Here is a 17,991-nt window from a genome sequence, read left to right as displayed (position 1 = left end):
GGCAGCTCGGGACTGAGGGGCAGCTCAGCACTGAGGGGCAGCTCAGCACTGAGGGAAAGCCCAGCACTGAGAGGAAGCTCAGCACTGAGAGGAAGCTCAGCACTGAGAGGAAGCTCAGGCAGGTAGTTGGCTTTGGCAGATCCTGGCTGGCTGGCGGATCTGGAAGAGTCTGGTTGACTGGCAGATCTGGAAGTCTGGTTGACTGGCAGATCTGGAAGATCATGGCTGACTGGCGGATTCTGGAGGACTGGCGGATCTAGCTGCTCTGGCTGCTCCATGCAGACTGGCAGCTCTGGCTGCTCCATGCAGACTGGCAGCTCTGGCTGCTCCATGCAGACTGACAGCTCTGGCTGCTCCATGCAGACTGGCAGCTCTGGCTGCTCCATGCAGACTGGCAGCTCTGGCTGCTCCATGCAGACTGGCAGCTCTGGCTGCTCTATGCAGACTGGCAGCTCTATGCATACTGGTAGCTCTATGCAGACTGGCAGCTCTGGCTGCTCCATGCAAACTGACAGCTCTGGCTGCTCCATGCAAACTGACAGCTCTGGCTGCTCCATGCAGACTGGCAGCTCTGGCTGCTCCATGCAGACTGACAGCTCAGGCTGCTCCATGCAGGCTGGCAGCTCAGGCTGCTCCATGCAGACTGGCAGCTCTGGCTGCTCCATGCAAACTGACAGCTCTGGCTCTGGCCACTCCAGGACCTTGAAATGCTTCTTACGAAGCCACTCCTTCGTTGCCCGGGTGGTGTGTTTGGGATCATTGTCATGCTGAAAGACCCAGCCATGTTTCATCTTCAATGCCCTTGCTGATGGAAGAAGGTTTTCACTCAAAATCTCACGATACATGGCCCCATTCATTTTTTCCTTTACACGGATCAGTCGTCCTGGTCCCTTTGCAGAAAAACAGCCCCAAAGCATGATGTTTCCACCCCCATGCTTCACAGTAGGTATGGTGTTCTTTGTATGCAACTCAGCATTCTTTGTCCTCCAAACACGACGAGTTGAGTTTTTACCAAAAAGTTATATTTTGGTTTCATCTGACATTCTCCCAATCTTCTTCTGGATCATCCAAATGCTCTCTAGCAAACTTCAGACGGGCCTGGACATGTACTGGCTTAAGCAGGGGGACACGTCTGGCACTGCAGGATTTGAGTCCCTGGCGGCGTAGTGTGTTACTGATGGTAGGCTTTGTTACTTTGGTCCCAGCTCTCTGCAGGTCATTCACTAGGTCCCCCTGTGTGGTTCTGGGATTTTTGCTCACCGTTCTTGTGATCATTTTGACCCCACAGGGTGAGATCTTGCATGGAGCCCCAGATCGAGGAAGATTATCAGTGGTCTTGTATGTCTTCCATTTCCTAATAATTGCTCCCACAGTTGATTTCTTCAAACCAAGCTTGCTTACCTATTGCAGATTCAGTCTTCCCAGCCTGGTGCAGGTCTACAATGTTGTTTCTGGTGTCCTTTGACAGCTCTTTGGTCTTGGCCATAGTGGAGTTTGGAGTGTGACTGTTTGAGGTTGTGGACAGGTGTCTTTTATACTGATAACAAGTTCAAACAGGTGTCATTAATACAGGTAACGAGTGGAGGACGGAGGAGCCTCTTAAAGAAGAAGTTACAGGTCTGTGAGAGCCAGAAATCTTGCTTGTTTGCAGGTGACCAAATACTTATTTTCCACCACAATTTGCAAATAAATTCATTAAAAATCCTACAATGTGATTTTCTGGATTTTTTTTTCTCATTTTGTCTGTCATAGTTGAAGTGTACCTATGATGAAAAGTACAGGCCTCTCTCATCTCATTAAGTGGGAGAACTAGCACAATTGGTGGCTGACTAAATACTATTTTGCCCCACTGTATATGGATGTGGCTGTAAATCCTACATCATCAAACTCCATCAGCCAGTGTGCTTCAATAGGACAAAGTAGAAAGAGTCACTCTATGTGCTACCATTTGGTATTATAGTGTAGTGTACAATGCACTGCTGAAATACCTGGGTTGTATTTAACAATATACAGTGAGCTCCAAAAGTATTGGGACAGTGATACATTTTTTGTTATTTTGACTCTGTACTCAAGCACTTTGGATTTGAAATGATACAATGAATATGAGACTATGAAGTGCAGACAATCAGCTTTAATTTGAGGATATTCATCCATATCGGGTGAACTGTTTAGAATTTACAGCGCCCCCATTTCACTCGTTTTTTATGGTATCTGTACTTTACCTTACTATTCATATTTTTGACAACTTTTATGTCACTACATTCATTCCTAAAGAAAATGATGTACTTTTTACTCCATACATTTTCCCTGACACTCAACAGTATTAGTTACATTTTGAATGCTTAGCAGGACAGGAAATGGTCAAGTCCTTATCAAGATAAGGCGGACTCACTAAACATACATGTTTTATTTGTAAATTGTTTCTGAATGTTGGAGTGTGCCCCTGGCTATCCATACATTTACAAAACAAGAAAATGGTGTCGTCTGGTTTGCTTAATATAAGGAATTTGAATAAGGAGGAATCTTTGACTTTTAGGGGACTAAAAGTATTGGGACAAATTCACTTACAGTGGGGAGCACAAGTATTTCATACTCTGCCAATTTTGCAGGTTTTCCTTAATTACAAAGCATGTAGAGGTCTGTAATTTTTTTATCATAGGTACACTTCAACTGTGAGAGACGAAATCTAAAACAAAAATCCAGAAAATCCCATTGCATGATTTTTAAGTAATTAATTTGTATTTTATTGCATGACATAAGCATTTGATACACCAGAAAAGCAGAACTTAACCTTTGTTTGCAATTACAGAGATCATACGTTTCCTGTAGTTCTTGACCAGGTTTGCACACACTGCAGCAGGGATTTTGGCCCACTCCTCCATACAGACCTTCTCCAGATCCTTCAGGTTTCGGGGCTGTCGCTGGGCAATACGGACTTTCAGCTCCCTCCAAAGATTTTCTATTGGGTTCAGGTCTGGAGACTGGCTAGGCCACTCCAGGACCTTGAGATGCTTCTTACGGAGCCACTCCTTAGTTGCCCTGGCTGTGTGTTTCGGGTCGTTGTCATGCTGGAAGACCCAGCCACGACCCATCTCCAATGCTCTTACTGAGGGAAGGAGGATGTTGGCCAAGATCTCGCGATACATGGCCCCATCCACCCTCCGCTCAATACGGTGCAGTCGTCCAATTCATCCCAAATGTGTTTGATGGAGTTGAGGTCAGGGTTCTGTGCAGACCAGTGAAGTTCTTCAACACTTTTTACACGCTTCGGCGGTCCCGTTCTGTGAGCTTGTGTGGCCTACACCTTTGCCGATGAGCCTTTGTTGCTCATAGACGTTTCCACTCCACAATAACAACACCCTGAAATTTTATGAACTGCCTTGTTGGAAAGGTGGCACCCTATGACAGTGCCATGTTGAAAGTCACTGAGCTCTTTAGTAAGGCCATTCTACTGGCAGTGTTTGTCTATGGCGATTGCATGGCGGTGTGCTCGATTTTATACACCTGTCAGCAACGTGTATGCCTGAAATAGCTGAATCCACTAATTTTAAAGGGAGTATATATTTTTGTATATGTAGTGTATATCTCAACGTGCTCAAAACCTGTCAATTGATACAAATCAGAAAGAAAATCTGTGCATGTCAAGCTATAGCCAAATACTGTATGGAAAATTATATTTACCATCTACTATTTTTTCTATTCAGCACTTCAAAAAGAACCGTGTTAAAATGTGTATGTTGAATTTTTTGCTATTGGATTGAATAGTAGTTAACTTGACTAAATGCTGAGCCTATCGTCATTATCTGATGTATTGGTGACTAAATAAAATATTCTCCTGGTATTTCACAAAATAATTTGATTTTGTATGAATGGGAAATATGAAATATGTGTGAAACCCCAATGCATGAACAATCAAATGTTCTGAGCATAAGATACAAGTGTTATCAGTTTAGTTTTGTACTTAAGAGTTTTGAAAATATCCCACTGGGTACAAACTGGTTGAATCAACGTTGTTTCAGCGTAATTTGTCAACGTATTGTGACGTAGAATCTACATGGAAAATACATTAGATTTGAAAAAAGTTATCCGCTATTGTTTTGAGGTTATCAACATCAGGATTATGTCATCAAGGTAACCAAATTTCAACATAGACAAACCTTATGTTGAAATATGTTGAATTTGTACCAATAGGCTGGGCAGCACCTCCTACTGGAGAATTGATCTAGCTACAGCTACCCTCCCATCCAAAGTTTTAACAAAGCCCAGCTATCATATTTGTCACTGACTATTAGCAATGTGCTATTGTGAGAATGATTGTTGAGAGAGCTCCACTTAAAAACTAAGTAGAGTCATTGTTGCTATCATTCCAAAGGGTAGGTTTAACAGAGCAAATATGTGACCATACTTTATCTATCATCAGTGATGCTATTTTCAAAGTCATCAACAGCAATTGTTTTAATTCAACCCAGAATTCAACAAAAAAAATAGACAATACAATAGGCCTAAGGTTTCAAACTCTGATTGATTTAAAATGTAGTGATATTTAGTGATATTGAATTTAGTGTTTGGTTGTCAACGCAACCAAATATCAACATTTGAAGGAGATGTATCTTCTGCTTGAAATGTTCTATCTGTACCACTGACTTAGTCTGGCTTTAATTCCAGTCGGTCTGCAAATTGAAAATGAATATGTTGGATTCACGTCTCCATCTCAACCAAAATCTAAGTTAAAGAATACGACTAAATTATATCAAACTGTATTGAAAGTTCATTTAAAGTTTGATTTGATTTAGTCCTATTCTATAACTTAGAATTTTGGTTGAGATGAAGACGTGAATCCAACATATCAATTATTAATTTGTAGAAAAACAGGAATTAAAGGCAGACTAAGTCAGTTGCACAGATGGAACTATTCAAGTAGAAGATCTAAATCTTTTTCAAATGTGGATATTTGGTTGCATTGACAACTAAACACAAATCAATATCACTTTTGAAATACAATAATATGAGTAACACATCCATGGCCAAATTCTTCTTATGTAATCATATAAAGCGTGCATCTTCAAGATAGCATGCATAGGTCATTGCAAGTCTGGAGATTGCTGTAATGATTTGCATAGAATCTCAAACGGCATTGACACATCCAATCGCCACATTTTGAGGTTACCGTAGCTATACATTTCTTCTTACGTAATCATATAAACCGTGCGCGTAAGATAGCATGCATAGGTCATCGCAGGTCTGTGGAGATTTGCAGTAATAATCTCTGCAGAATCTCGAACGGCATTGATCACTTGCACCATGTACTTTTAATGTCATCTCAACTGCAATCCAGGTCATTTGGTTCTGCTATTAGATGAAGCACAGTGACATCACATTAATCTATTGTATAAAATAACTAAATATCTGACTTTGTATTCCAATTTCAACTTTGCTGTGAGTTTATATGGTTGAAAGTGTAGTGATGGAGAAATAATGAGAAAAAGGTGTGAATGGGGAAGAGAAAAAAAAGAGTATATAGGAGGGAGATTTTTACATGTCATTATAATAAAGTTTGGACTGAAACAAATGTAAGAAATCCCTAAATGCTATATAACTGTATTTTCCCCAAAAATCAGACATTGTTTTATCAGACATTGTTTTTATTTTGGAATTTGGTTGTGCTTTTAAATGGTTGAAAGCATAGTGACAACACATTGGAAATTCAACTAACTTTTGCCTGTTTTTTTGAGTGGGTGAATATAGGTTGTAATCTCATTGATCAACGTCTCAACCAAAAATTAGCCAATTATCCACGTTGAAATGACGCAGTGTGCCCAGAGGGATACCACTTACATCTGAAAGTGTCAGGACAGCCGAAACAAATGACCTCACCATTTGGCTGTGCTTTGAAGATGCATTAGAGGTGTGTGTATGTAAGGCTGTGTGTATGTGAGGCTGTGTGTGTGCGTGTGTGTGTATCTACATAGAGCTGTGTGTGTGAGGCTGTGTGTAAGGCTGTGTGTGTGTGCGCATATCGGCAGCCTATAGAGGGCGAAGCGGAGACATGAGTCTGAGGTGATTGACAGCCAGCCTCTGACTGCCAATAAATCAGAGAGAAAGGGAGAGAGGAGAGAGAAGGCTGTTGCCAGTGTAGCTGTTGCCACGGTTACCCAATTATATTTTCTTACCACCCTCAGACCCCCCCTCCCCCCCTTGCTGTTGGTAAGGTGAACTACCTCTATTCAGAGGAAGAGAAAGGTTTGTAAAGGTACACCCCAACACGAAGCATGGAAAAATATGGTTATATGGCATTTAGGGATTTATTACCATTTGTTTCTGTCCAAGTTTTATTATAATAATATATACAAATCTCCCTCCTATATACTATTTTTTTTATTTTCCCATTCACACCTTTTTCTCATTATTTCTCCTGCCATTATATTTCTTATTTCTTTCCTCCCCTGTCTTGTCTGCACCTCACCTTTCCTCTTCCCTCTCTTTTCTCCTCTCCTCATCTCCTCTCTTCCCCCCCTCCTCCCTCTTAGACAGAGGACAAGCCCCCGGAGCTGAAGTCTAATTTCATGGCCTCCTTCCTGGACTTCCTCAAAACGGGGAAGAAGCCGCCTGAATCTGGACCTGGTGGACCACAAGACCTAGGAGGGCCAGTGGAAGGAGCTGAAACCACAGACTCTTCCTCCCTGAAGGGTAGGATCCTGTCCCCGTCTCCCCCTCCACCGCCCCCTCCTCCACTCCCTCCGTTTGGGGACAGTAGCGAGGGCGAGGATGGGCTGAGTCCCTGTAAGCGTCTGGACGACGAGCTGAAGCGGAACCTGGAGACACTGCCGTCCTTCTCCTCCGACGAGGAGGAGGACTCTGTCAGTAAGAACCAGGACCTGCAGAAGAGCATCTCCTCGGCCATATCTGCCCTTTACGACACGCCCCATTCACTGGCTGCAGCCGTGGCTCTGCCCCCACCCAGCCCATCTCCGCCCCAGAGCCCATCGCTGCCACCAACGCCGCCGCCCGTGGTCCAAATGCAGGAGGACGTAGCCGATCTGGAGGAGCAGGACAATGAAGTAGAGACAAACATGCAACTTCACAACACACAGGCCAACACACAGCCAAATACACCATCCCCAGAACAGGAAGGACTGAGTGGGATGGACAGAGTGGATGAACGACAAGAGGAGATGGAGAAAGAGGAGGAAGAGAAGGAGATGGAGAAGAAGAGGGTAAAGGAAGAACTGAATTTAGAGTCTAGGGGTGTGGAGGAAGAAGTAGAGGAGAGAGAAGAGGAGGAGAGAGAGCCTGAGTTTGAGATGCTGGATGCTCCTAAAGTGGATGGTGAGTAGCCAACTATCTCAGATATTCTGGAATGGTCTGACAAACAGTTGTTCATTTCCAAAGATGTAATATATTCTGAACCCCCCCCCCCCCCCAGATTCTCCATCCGGGCCTCCCCTACCCCCCTTTCTCCCATCCCTCTCCCCGTCCACTCTCACTTCTTCCTCCCCCTCCCCCCTACCTCCCCCACCACTCTCCCCACCCACCCCTCTGCCCTTCCAGCATGAGGATGATGAAGAGGAGCAGCAGCAGCGGCCGTCCCCCCAACAAACCCACCACCCCCACCACAACCCCAACACCTCTCCTCCCCCCAGCTCCTCGCCCCTGGCCCTGCCCTCTCCACCCTCCCCTTCCCCTGCAATGCCCCCCTCCACTACCCCCCCTCCCTCCTCCTCCCCTCCCCTTTCGGATGCTACAGAGCTGGCCCAGCCTTCCTCCTCGCCCTCCTCTTCCCCACCCTCACCCCCCACCCCTGAGGATGCTCCAGCCTCCAAGATCACCTCTCTGCACCTGGCCAAAAAGCAGGACAATGCGGCCATTGCTGGAGAGAGCGAGGAGGAGGACAGCGAGAGTGGCGGCGAGGGCATCTTCCGGGAGAGGGACGAGTTTGTGGTGCGGACTGAGGACATTGGCACGCTCAAGGTGAGGGCTTCTGGCATTCACTATATGGGAGGTGGTATGTCTTGTCTTCTCACTCATACACATACACACACACACACACACACACACACACTTCCTGGCCTACACACAATACCCATAATATCAAAGTGGGATCATGTTTTTACAAATTAATAAAAAATGAAAAGCTGAAATGTCTTGAGTCAATAAGTATTCAACCCCTTAGTTATGGCAAGCCTAAATAAGTTCAAGTCACACCATGAGTTGCATGGGCTCCCTCTGTGTACAATAATGGTGTTTAACATGATTTTAAAGGACTACCTCATCTCTATAACACGCACATATTATCTGTAAGGTCCCTCAGTCGAGCAGTACATTTCAAACGCAGATTCAACCACAAAGACCAGGGAGGTTTTACAATGCCTCACAAATAAGTGCACCTATTGGTAAATGGGTAAAAAAAAAACATTGAATATCCCTTTGAGCATGGGGAAGTTATTAATCCTTAATAAGCGACACGCCCGTGCGTCAGTCTAAGTAACATAATTAAAAAATCCCCATCATAATCCGTCAGTTTAAACTACAGGTATCAACCCACTGCATCCGCCTATGTCGGCCTTACGCATCTGCGGTGGAAGGTGGCCGACCTACAGCTGTGTTTGTCAGACCATGAGACACCCCGAAAATCGTTATTCTCACGAAACGTCTGTAGCATCTGAACAGCTCTACGAGCCCCACAAGTGTTACGGGAGTTGTCTGAAATCGGTAACGTGCCAATTGCCGACTATAGCGCCAATTGCTGAACCTTTTGGGCTACAAACTAATATCCGTTTTGCCCCCACTCGTCTGAAGGTAACCTGTACAAATGTATGCCGGTGGTTATGTTACAACAAAATTAAGGGGTAAAATATGTGTTAAAAAATGTATAACGAAAATATTTCCTGAGCTTTCCTATATCTCCTAGATATAGGACAGACTTCAAAACCTTATTCTTTATGATCTATTTGATTTTCAATGCATTTCTGTAGGCTATAGTAGTAAAGGCCAAATTAAATATTTGATCAAATAATGAAAAATACGACATTTGGGATACCTAAAGGGGTCTTAAAATTCCAAATCAAATAGCTAAATGATCCCCCGTGTGTGTTCTTCCCCAATCAGTTGCCGGAGAGGAAGGAAACCACTCAGGCATTTCACCATGAGGCCAATGGTGACTTTAAAACAGTTGCATAGTTTAATGGTTGTGATAGGAGAAAACTGAGGATGGATCAAAAACATTGTAGTTAAGGATCTAACCTTTTTTTCCATTTTCACCTAAAATGACATACCCAAAAATAACTGCATGTAGCTCAGGACCTGAACCAAGGATATGCGTATTCTTGATACCATTTGAAAGGAAATACTTTGAAGTTTGTGGAAATGTGAAATTAATATAGGAGAATATAACACATTAGATCTGGTAAAAGATAATACAAAGAAAAAACATGCATTTATTTTAAATGTTTTTGTTCCATCATCTTTGAAATTCAAGAGAAAGGTCACAATGTATTATTACAGGTTACTCGCAATTTCGATTTTGTTCACTAGACAGTGTACGTGCAACGTTTTAGACTGATCCAATGAACAATTGCATTTTTGTTCAAAATGGTGTCCAAATGTCTGCCTAGATGTGCCTAAATGGTTTATTGATCCATTTTCAAGTTCATAACTGCACAGTCTCCTCAAACAATAGAATGGTATTCTTTCACTGTAGTGTCTACTGTAAATTGCATAGTGCAGTTAGATTAACAAGAATTTAAGCTTTCTGCCCATAGACATATCTGTCCGTCAGATATGTCTATGTCCCGGGAAATGTTCTTGTTACTTGCATCCTCATGCTAATCACATTAACCATCGTTAGCTCAACCATCCCTCGGGGGAAGGCACCGATTCTGTAGAAGTTAACAATACTAACCTATGTGAGTGAAAAGAAAGAAGCCTGTACAGAATACAAATATTCCAAAACATGCATCCTGTTTGTAATAAGGCACTAAAGTAAAACTGCAAAAAAAAATGGCAAAGAAATTAACTTACTGTCCTGAATACAAAGCATTATGTTTGGGGCAAACACAACACATCACTGAGTACCACTCTTTATATTTTCAAGCAAAGCATGGTGGTGGCGACTGCATCATGTTATGGGTATGCTTGTCATTGGCAAGGACTGGGGAGTTTTTGGGGGGATAAAAATAAACACAATAGTGCTAAGCACAGGGAAAACATGGTTCAGTCTTCTTTCCAACAGACACTGGGAGACAAATTCACCTTTCAGCTGGACAATAACCCAAAACACAAGGTCAAATATACACTGGAGTTGCTTACCAAGACGACATTGAATGTTCCTGAGAGTCCTAGTTACAGTTTTGACTTAAATCGTCTTGAAAATCTATGGCAAAACTTAAAAATGGCTGTCTAGCAATGAGCAACAACCAACTTGACAGAGCTTGAAGACTTTAAAAAAAAATAATGTGCAAATATTGTACAATCCAGGTGTGCAAAGCTCTTAGAGATTTACCCTGAAAAACTCACAGCTGTAATCGCTGCCAGAGGTGATTCTAGCAGGGGTGTAAATGTTTTTTTTCCCACCTTTATTTAACCAGATAGGCAAGTTGAGAACATGTTCTCATTTACAATTGCGACCTGGCCAAGATAAAGCAAAGCAGTTCGACACATACAACGACACAGAGTTACACATGGAGTAAAACAAACATACAGTCAATAATACAGTAGAAACAAGTCTATATACGATCTGAGCAAATGAGGTGAGATAAGGGAGGTAAAGGCAAAAAAAAGGCCATGGTGGCAAAGTAAGTACAATATAGCAAGTAAAACACTAGAATGGTAGATTTGCAGTGGAAGAATGTGCAAAGTAGAAATAAAAATAATAGGGTGCAAAGGAGCAAAATAAATTATATAAAATAAATACAGTAGGGAAAGAGGTAGTTGTTTGGGCTAAATTATAGGTGGGCTATGTACAGGTGCAGTAATCTGTGAGCTGCTCTGACAGCTGGTGCTTAAAGCTAGTGAGGGAGATAAGTGTTTCCAGTTTCAGAGATTTTTGTAGTTCGTTCCAGTCATTGGCAGCAGAGAACTGGAAGGAGAGGCGCCAAAGAAAGAATTGGTTTTGGGGGTGACCAGAGAGATATACCTGCTGGAGCGCGTGCTACAGGTGGGTGATGCTATGGTGACCAGCGAACTGAGATAAGGGGGGACTTTACCTAGCAGGGTCTTGTGGATGACATGGAGCCAGTGGGTTTGGCGACGAGTATGAAGCGAGGGCCGGCCAACGAGAGCGTACAGGTCGCAATGGTGGGTAGTATATGGGGCTTTGGTGACAAAACGGATGGCACTGTGATAGACTGCATCCAATTTGTTGAGTAGGGTATTGGAGGCTATTTTGTAAATGACATCGCCAAAGTCGAGGATTGGTAGGCTGGTCAGTTTTACAAGGGTATGTTTGGCAGCATGAGTGAAGGATGCTTTGTTGCGAAATAGGAAGCCAATTCTAGATTTAACTTTGGATTGGAGATGTTTAATGTGGGTCTGGAAGGAGAGTTTACAGTCTAACCAGACATGTAAATGGGATATTTCTGTATTTCATTTTCAGTACATTTGCAAACATTTCTAAAATCATATTTTCACTTTGTCATTATTGGATGTTGTGTGTAGATGGGTGAGAAGAATAATATATATAAGCTATTTTGAATTCAGTCTGTAACACAACAAAATGTGGAGTAAGTCAAGGGTTATGAATACTTTTTGAAGGCACTGTACATACTCTCTTTGTCTCTCAAGATGGCCCTGCAGACCGGCCGTGAGCCACCACCCATCTGGAGAGTGCAGAAAGCCCTGCTGCAGAAGTTCAGCCCTGAGATCAAAGACGGACAGAGGCAGTTCTGTGCCACCAGTAACGTGAGTTACTCACATCCCATTTCAGACAGGAGATTCTCTCATTCTCTTTAATCTTAAAGTACAATCCAGCGATGGATGCAAGGATTTACAATCCTGCATGAGATCGTCATGATAGTTGTACAAATATTTTGAAGCTACACATAGTTTGTTTATAATAACTAAAATGATTATCTCTCTATACATATTTCCCTCCCATTCTCTCTCTCTCTCTCTCAGTATCTGGGCTACTTTGGCGATGCCAAGATGCGGTACCAACGCCTCTATGTCAAGTTCCTGGAGAATTTCAATAAAAAGGATTATGTCCGTGTGTGCTCACGTAAACCCTGGCACAGACCTAGACTCATGTTGAGGTAGGTTTGCGCTGTTTGTCCCTGCATGTTTGCCGTACTCCTCTGGGTCTTGATTCATATGTGCCCAACCCCATGTAGAACCGTAGCCCCTACCTCCATGCATGTGTAACTGTAAGCAATATCCTGCAAAAATACTCATTTTTTTGTACCTTGACAGGCGTCAATCACTCCCATCGCTCCCCAAGCCACCTCCCCCTGCCATCGGTCAAACTCCACCCCGATTGGAGCGAGATGAGAGGGAGCGGAAGGAGAAAGAGAAAGAGCAGAAAGAGAAGGAGCAGAAAGAGAGGGAGCAGAAAGAGAGGGAGCAGAAAGAGAGGGAGCAAAAAGAGAGGAAGCAAAAGGGAAAAGAGAAGGAGCAGAAAGAGAGAGCGCAAAAGGAAAAGGAGCAGAAAGAGAAAGAGAGGGAACAAAAGGAGAAAGCGAGAGATCAAAAGGAGAAAGATAGAGAGAAAGAGAGAAAACAAAAGGAAAAAGCGAAAGAGCAGAAAGAGAGGGAGCAAAAAGAGAAAGAGAGGGAGCAAAATGAGAAAGCGAGAGAGCAAAAGGACAAAGAGAAGGAGAAAGAGAGGGAGCAAAAGGAGAAAGCAAGAGTGCAGAAAGAGAAGGAGCAAAACGACAAAGCAAGAGAGCAGAAAGAGAAGGAGAGGGAGCAGAAGGAGCGAGAGAGGAGGGAAAAAGAAAAGGAGCGAGAGAGGGAGAGGGAAAAAGATAAACAGCGAGAGAGGGAGCGAGAGAAGGAGGAGAGAGAAGAAAAAGAGAAGAGGCATTCACCACCTGAGGAGAAGGTAGAGAGAAGAAGCAGTGAAGTGGACCGAAAGAGAGTGGGGGAGGAGAAGAGAGGAGGAGGAGAGAAGAAGACAGAGCGCCCATCGAGGGCCAGGCTAGTGAAGGTGGAGCCTCCACCCAAGAAGAGGAAGAAGTGGCTGAAGGAAGTCCCCTCTGACTCAGACTCCTCCCTCGATGGGCCCAGCGAAGACCAAGGTGAGAGATTATTTTTTGTTTGTGTGTGTGTGTGTAACTGTGTGTGTGTTAATGCAATTTTGGTATGTATATTTATGTGTAATGGCTTGGCAAAAACTCAGAGAGTTAAGTCTTGTAACACACTGGAGCCCCAGGTTCAAACCCACTCAGTGACATATTTTCTCTCTCTTTCTCTCTCTCTCTCTCTCTCTCTCTCTCTCTCTCTCTCTCTCTCACTCACTCACTCTATGTCTCTCTCTCTCTGTGTGTCTCTCCCCTGTAGCCCCAGTGAGAGGGGGGATGAACAGTCGAGCCATGAGGGAGATGTTCAGGAGTTACATAGAGATGCTGGTCAGTACAGCACTTGACCCCGACATGATTCAAGCCCTGGAGGACACAGACGGTGAGAGGGATGGGGTGATGATGTGATCAGGTTTGGGGTAAATTCAATGTTCATTCTAGAGGTCGGCCGATTTCAAGTTTTCATAACAATCGGAAATCGTTATTTTTGGACACCGATTTGGCCGATAAAAAAAAAAAATTGTATTTATTTTTGTTACCTCTTTATTGACCTTTTATTTAACTAGGCAAGTCAGTTAAGAACACATTCTTATTTTCAATGACGGCCTAGGAATGGTGGGTTAACTGCCTTGTTCAGGGGCAGAACAACATATTTTTACCTTGTCAGCTCGGGGATTCAAACTTGCAACGGTACAGTTAACTAGTCCAACGCTCTAACTACCTGCCTCTCATTGCACTCCACGAGGATACTGCCTGTTACGCAAATACAGTAAGCCAAGGTAAGTTGCTAGCTAGCATTAACTTAAAAATCAATCAATTAATCAATCAATCATAATCACTAGTTAACTACACATGGTTGATGATATTACTAGTTTATCTAGCGTGTCCTGCTTTGCATATAATCGATGCGGTGCGTATTCGCGAAAAAGGACTGTCCTTGCTCCAATGTGTACCTAACCATAAACATCAATGCCTTTCTTAAAATCAATACACAGAAGTATATATTTTTAAACCTGCATATTTAGCTAAAAGAAATCCAGGTTAGCAGCCAATATTAACCAGGTGAAATTGTGTCTCTTCTCTTGCGTTCATTGCATGCAGAGTCAGGGTATATGCAACAGTTTGGGCCACCTAATTTGCCAGAATTTTACATAATTATGACATAACATTGAAGGTTGTGCGATGTAACAGTAATATTTAGACTTATGGATGCCACCCGTTAGATACAATATACAACGGTTCCATATTTCACTGAAAGAATAAACGTAGATGATAGTTTCCGGATTCGACCATATTAATGACCTATAGCTCGTCATTCTGTGTGTTATTATGTTATAATTAAGTCTATGATTTGATAGAGCAGTCTGACTGAGCGATGGTAGGCACCAGCAGGCTCGTAAGCATTCATTCAAACAGCACTTTCGTGCGTTTTGTCAGCAGCTCTTTGCTGTGCTTCAAGCATTGCGCTGTTTATGACTTCAAGCCCATCAACTCCCGAGATTAGGCTGGTGTAACTGATGTGAAATGGCTATCTAGTTAGCGGGGTGCGCGCTAATAGCGTTTCAAACGTCACTCGCTCTGAGACTTGGAGTAGTTATTCCTCTTGCTCTGCATGGGTAATGCTGCTTCGAGGGTGGCTGTTGTCGATGTGTTCCTGTTTTGAGCCCAAGTAGGGGCGAGGAGAGGGATGGAAGCTATACAGTTACACTGGCAATACTAAAGTGCCTATAAGAACATCCAATAGCCAAAGGTATATGAAATACAAATGGTATAGAGAGAAATAGTCCTATAATATAATAACTACAACCTAAAACTTCTTACCTGGGAATATTGAAGACTCATGTTAAAAGGAACCACCAGCTTTCATATGTTCTCATGTTCTGAGCAAGGAACGTAAACGTTAGCTTTCTTACATGGCACATATTGCACTTTTACACTTTGTTTTTGCATTATTTAATCCAAATTGAACATGTTTCATTATTTATTTGAGGCTAAATTGATTTTATTGATGTATTATATTAAGTTAAAAATAAGTGTTCATTCAGTATTGTTGTAATTGTCAGTATTACAAATAAATAAAAGAAATTGTCCGATTAATCGGTATCGGCTTTTTTTGGGGGGGTCCTCCAATAATCGGTATCAGTGTTGAAAAATCATAATCGGTCGACCTCTAGTCCATTCAGTCAATAAACTGAAATTACATTATTCGCTATGATAATTTGGAATTAGATTTTCAGTTTAATTCCTGAATTGACTGAATTCAAAGGGAATTTACCCCAGCCCTGGGAGTGAGTAAAGAGAGTATTGATCAAAAGTAAGTGAGAGTAGGATTTAGGAAGAAAGATGTCATGAGATAAGTCCTACAGACTCTATGTCCCTCCTACTCTGGCCCCCAGACGAGTTGTACCTCCCGCCCATGAGGAAGATTGACAGCCTACTCAATGAACAAAAGAGGAGACTGTTAAGGAGAGTCAACATGAGTGGCCAACACCAGGTACGTCTGTCTGTTTAGTTGTAAAAATGCTGATGCCAGATGTGATACCTACCTATGAAAAGTACCTGTTGTGTCTGGAGTTTTACCATATCTCCTTCCAATCTCCATCCAACTTTCTCACTATCATAAAGAAAAGTGAAAGCTTTAAAACAGTTGAAATGACCTCTTCTCCCTCTCCCCCTCCCTCGCTCCCTCCATCTTTATATTTTTCTTCTTTAGGAGACTCTGCATATGTTCCCCAAAATGACAGCGGACCCCCTGGACTCTAGAGCGGTCAAAGTGCACCTCGGCGGCGAGTGCTACAGCCGTAAAACACTCAACCGCGTCAAGAAGAGCACCACGCCCAAACAGCAGGTGAGTGACCCACATCCAGTCATGAACTCCTCGACTTTAGTATCCAACCACTGACACCAATGTATCCAATCCGCTGCACTGTGGCTAACCCTGGCCTTGAAAATTGTGTCTAGGTGTTGTAGAAGCCGAGCAGAAGAGACAATTCTGTCTCACAAGAACTGAAGTAATAAAGTCCGGACCTGTTTGTCACTTTGCTTTGTACATAAACTTGTATCTCGGTGGTTTTAACTCGGTCCGGAAGGTGTTTACCCATGTGCTAACAAAGCAAAACCATGACACTGTCCTTATTTACACTTGCGTTGTCTTGTTTCTTCTAGTCTCACGTAGCCATACCTCCAAAAACGTTGTTGTCACGTCCTTTGGAAACGGTTTGAATGGTCCACTGGCATCCAGCGGCTACATTTTTAGGTATTTTACATTTCAAGAACCCTCCCCCCACATGTCCGTTGAAGGAGTGCTGCGTGTTAAGCGATGCCCAAGCAAAGCATTTGATTGATTTGATGTGTTTGATTGGCGCTGCGTGTTAAGCTCCGCCCAAGCAATGCATTTGATCGGTTTGACGTGTTGCAAGGCGTCACTGATTTACACCGGCTCTCCACCCCTTTTTAGCCACTTCCGGCCAAAGACTTCACCAGGCTTTCCAATCAGGGAAACCTGGTTCTCGACGAGGCTATGTTTCTTCTTTTAGCGTTGATCAAGTGTATTTGTATTTTTAGTGGTCCTCTGAAAGTATGTGAAGATGGCACCGGAGAAGAAGGCTGACGTTTTATGTGTCCCCTAACCGATTGTGTTTTTTTGTTTGTTTCTTTGCGTTGTTTGTAACTTTTTTTAAAACATATTTTGTACATAATGTTGCTGCTACCGTCTCTTATAACCGAAAAGATCTTCTGGACATCAGAACTGCGATTACTCACCACCAACTGGCAGAATCATTTTTTTCCTTTAATGAGTCCGACGAGCCCGATGTGAATGACATACTGCTTTCCCGGGAACAGGCCCAGATCCCTGTCATTTGCGTGAAGAGAAGGTGTAGAAAAAGGGGCCGGAGGGCTGGCTACCTTCTGAGAATTTGTAGGCAATCGAATAAACCCCCACTGCCTTCCATTCTGCTAGCAAACGTGCAATCCTTGGAAAATAAAATCGATGACCTAAACAAAAGATTAAACTACCAACTGGACATTCAAAACGGTGATATCTTATGCTTCACGGAGTCATGGCTAAACGACGACATTATCAACATAGAGCTGGTTGATTATACGCTGTATAGGCAGGATAGAACAGCGGCGTCTGGTAAGACAAGGGGCGGCAGACTATGTATAAGTCTTGAGGTTTTGCTCGCCTGAGGTAGAGTATCTCATGATAAGCTGTAGACCACACTATCTTCCTAGAGAGTTTTCATCTGTATTTTTCGTAGCTGTCTACATACAGGCTGAAGCTGGCACTAAGACCGCACTCAATGAGCTGTATTCCGCCATAAGCAAACAGGAAAACGCTCACCCAGAGTTCCTAGTGGCCCGGGGACCTTAATGCAGGGAAACTTAAATCCGTTTCAACAAATTTCTGTCAGCATGTTAAATGTGCAACCAGAGGGGAAAAAACTCTAGCCGACCTTTAATCCACACACAGACATGCATACAAAGCTCTCCCTCACCCTCCATTTGGCAAATCTGCCCATAATTCTATCATCCTGATTCCTGCTTACAAGCAAAAATTAAAGCAGGAAGCACCAGTGACTCGATCAATAAAAAGGTGGTCAGATGAAGCAGATGCTAAACTACAAGACTGTTTTGCTAGCACAGACTGGAATATGTTCTGGGATTCCTCCGATGGCTTTGAGGAGTACCACACATCAGTCATTGGCTTCATCAATAAGTGCATCGATGACGTCATCCCCAGAGTGACCGTACGCACATA

At 43.1% G+C, this 17,991-nt stretch overlaps 1 protein-coding gene across 1 annotated transcript in view; it reads left to right on the top strand.

Moving 5' to 3' along the window:
• The window catches only part of LOC109897242 (proline-rich protein 12), a 50,292-nt gene that overhangs the window by 21,236 nt on the left and 11,065 nt on the right, over window positions 1–17,991 (top strand). The window contains exons 7-14 of the mRNA XM_031833778.1: window positions 6,528–7,326; window positions 7,424–7,968; window positions 11,779–11,895; window positions 12,112–12,245; window positions 12,403–13,229; window positions 13,492–13,611; window positions 15,626–15,723; window positions 15,943–16,077. Of these exons, the coding sequence (XP_031689638.1) occupies window positions 6,528–7,326; window positions 7,424–7,968; window positions 11,779–11,895; window positions 12,112–12,245; window positions 12,403–13,229; window positions 13,492–13,611; window positions 15,626–15,723; window positions 15,943–16,077 (2,775 nt within the window). The remainder of the gene's footprint in view (window positions 1–6,527; window positions 7,327–7,423; window positions 7,969–11,778; window positions 11,896–12,111; window positions 12,246–12,402; window positions 13,230–13,491; window positions 13,612–15,625; window positions 15,724–15,942; window positions 16,078–17,991) is intronic.

Source organism: Oncorhynchus kisutch, linkage group LG10 (assembly GCF_002021735.2).
Source record: "Oncorhynchus kisutch isolate 150728-3 linkage group LG10, Okis_V2, whole genome shotgun sequence".
NCBI lineage: Eukaryota > Metazoa > Chordata > Actinopteri > Salmoniformes > Salmonidae > Oncorhynchus > Oncorhynchus kisutch.
Note: the sequence above shows the minus strand (reverse complement) of the source record. Positions and strands in the feature narration are given on the sequence as shown.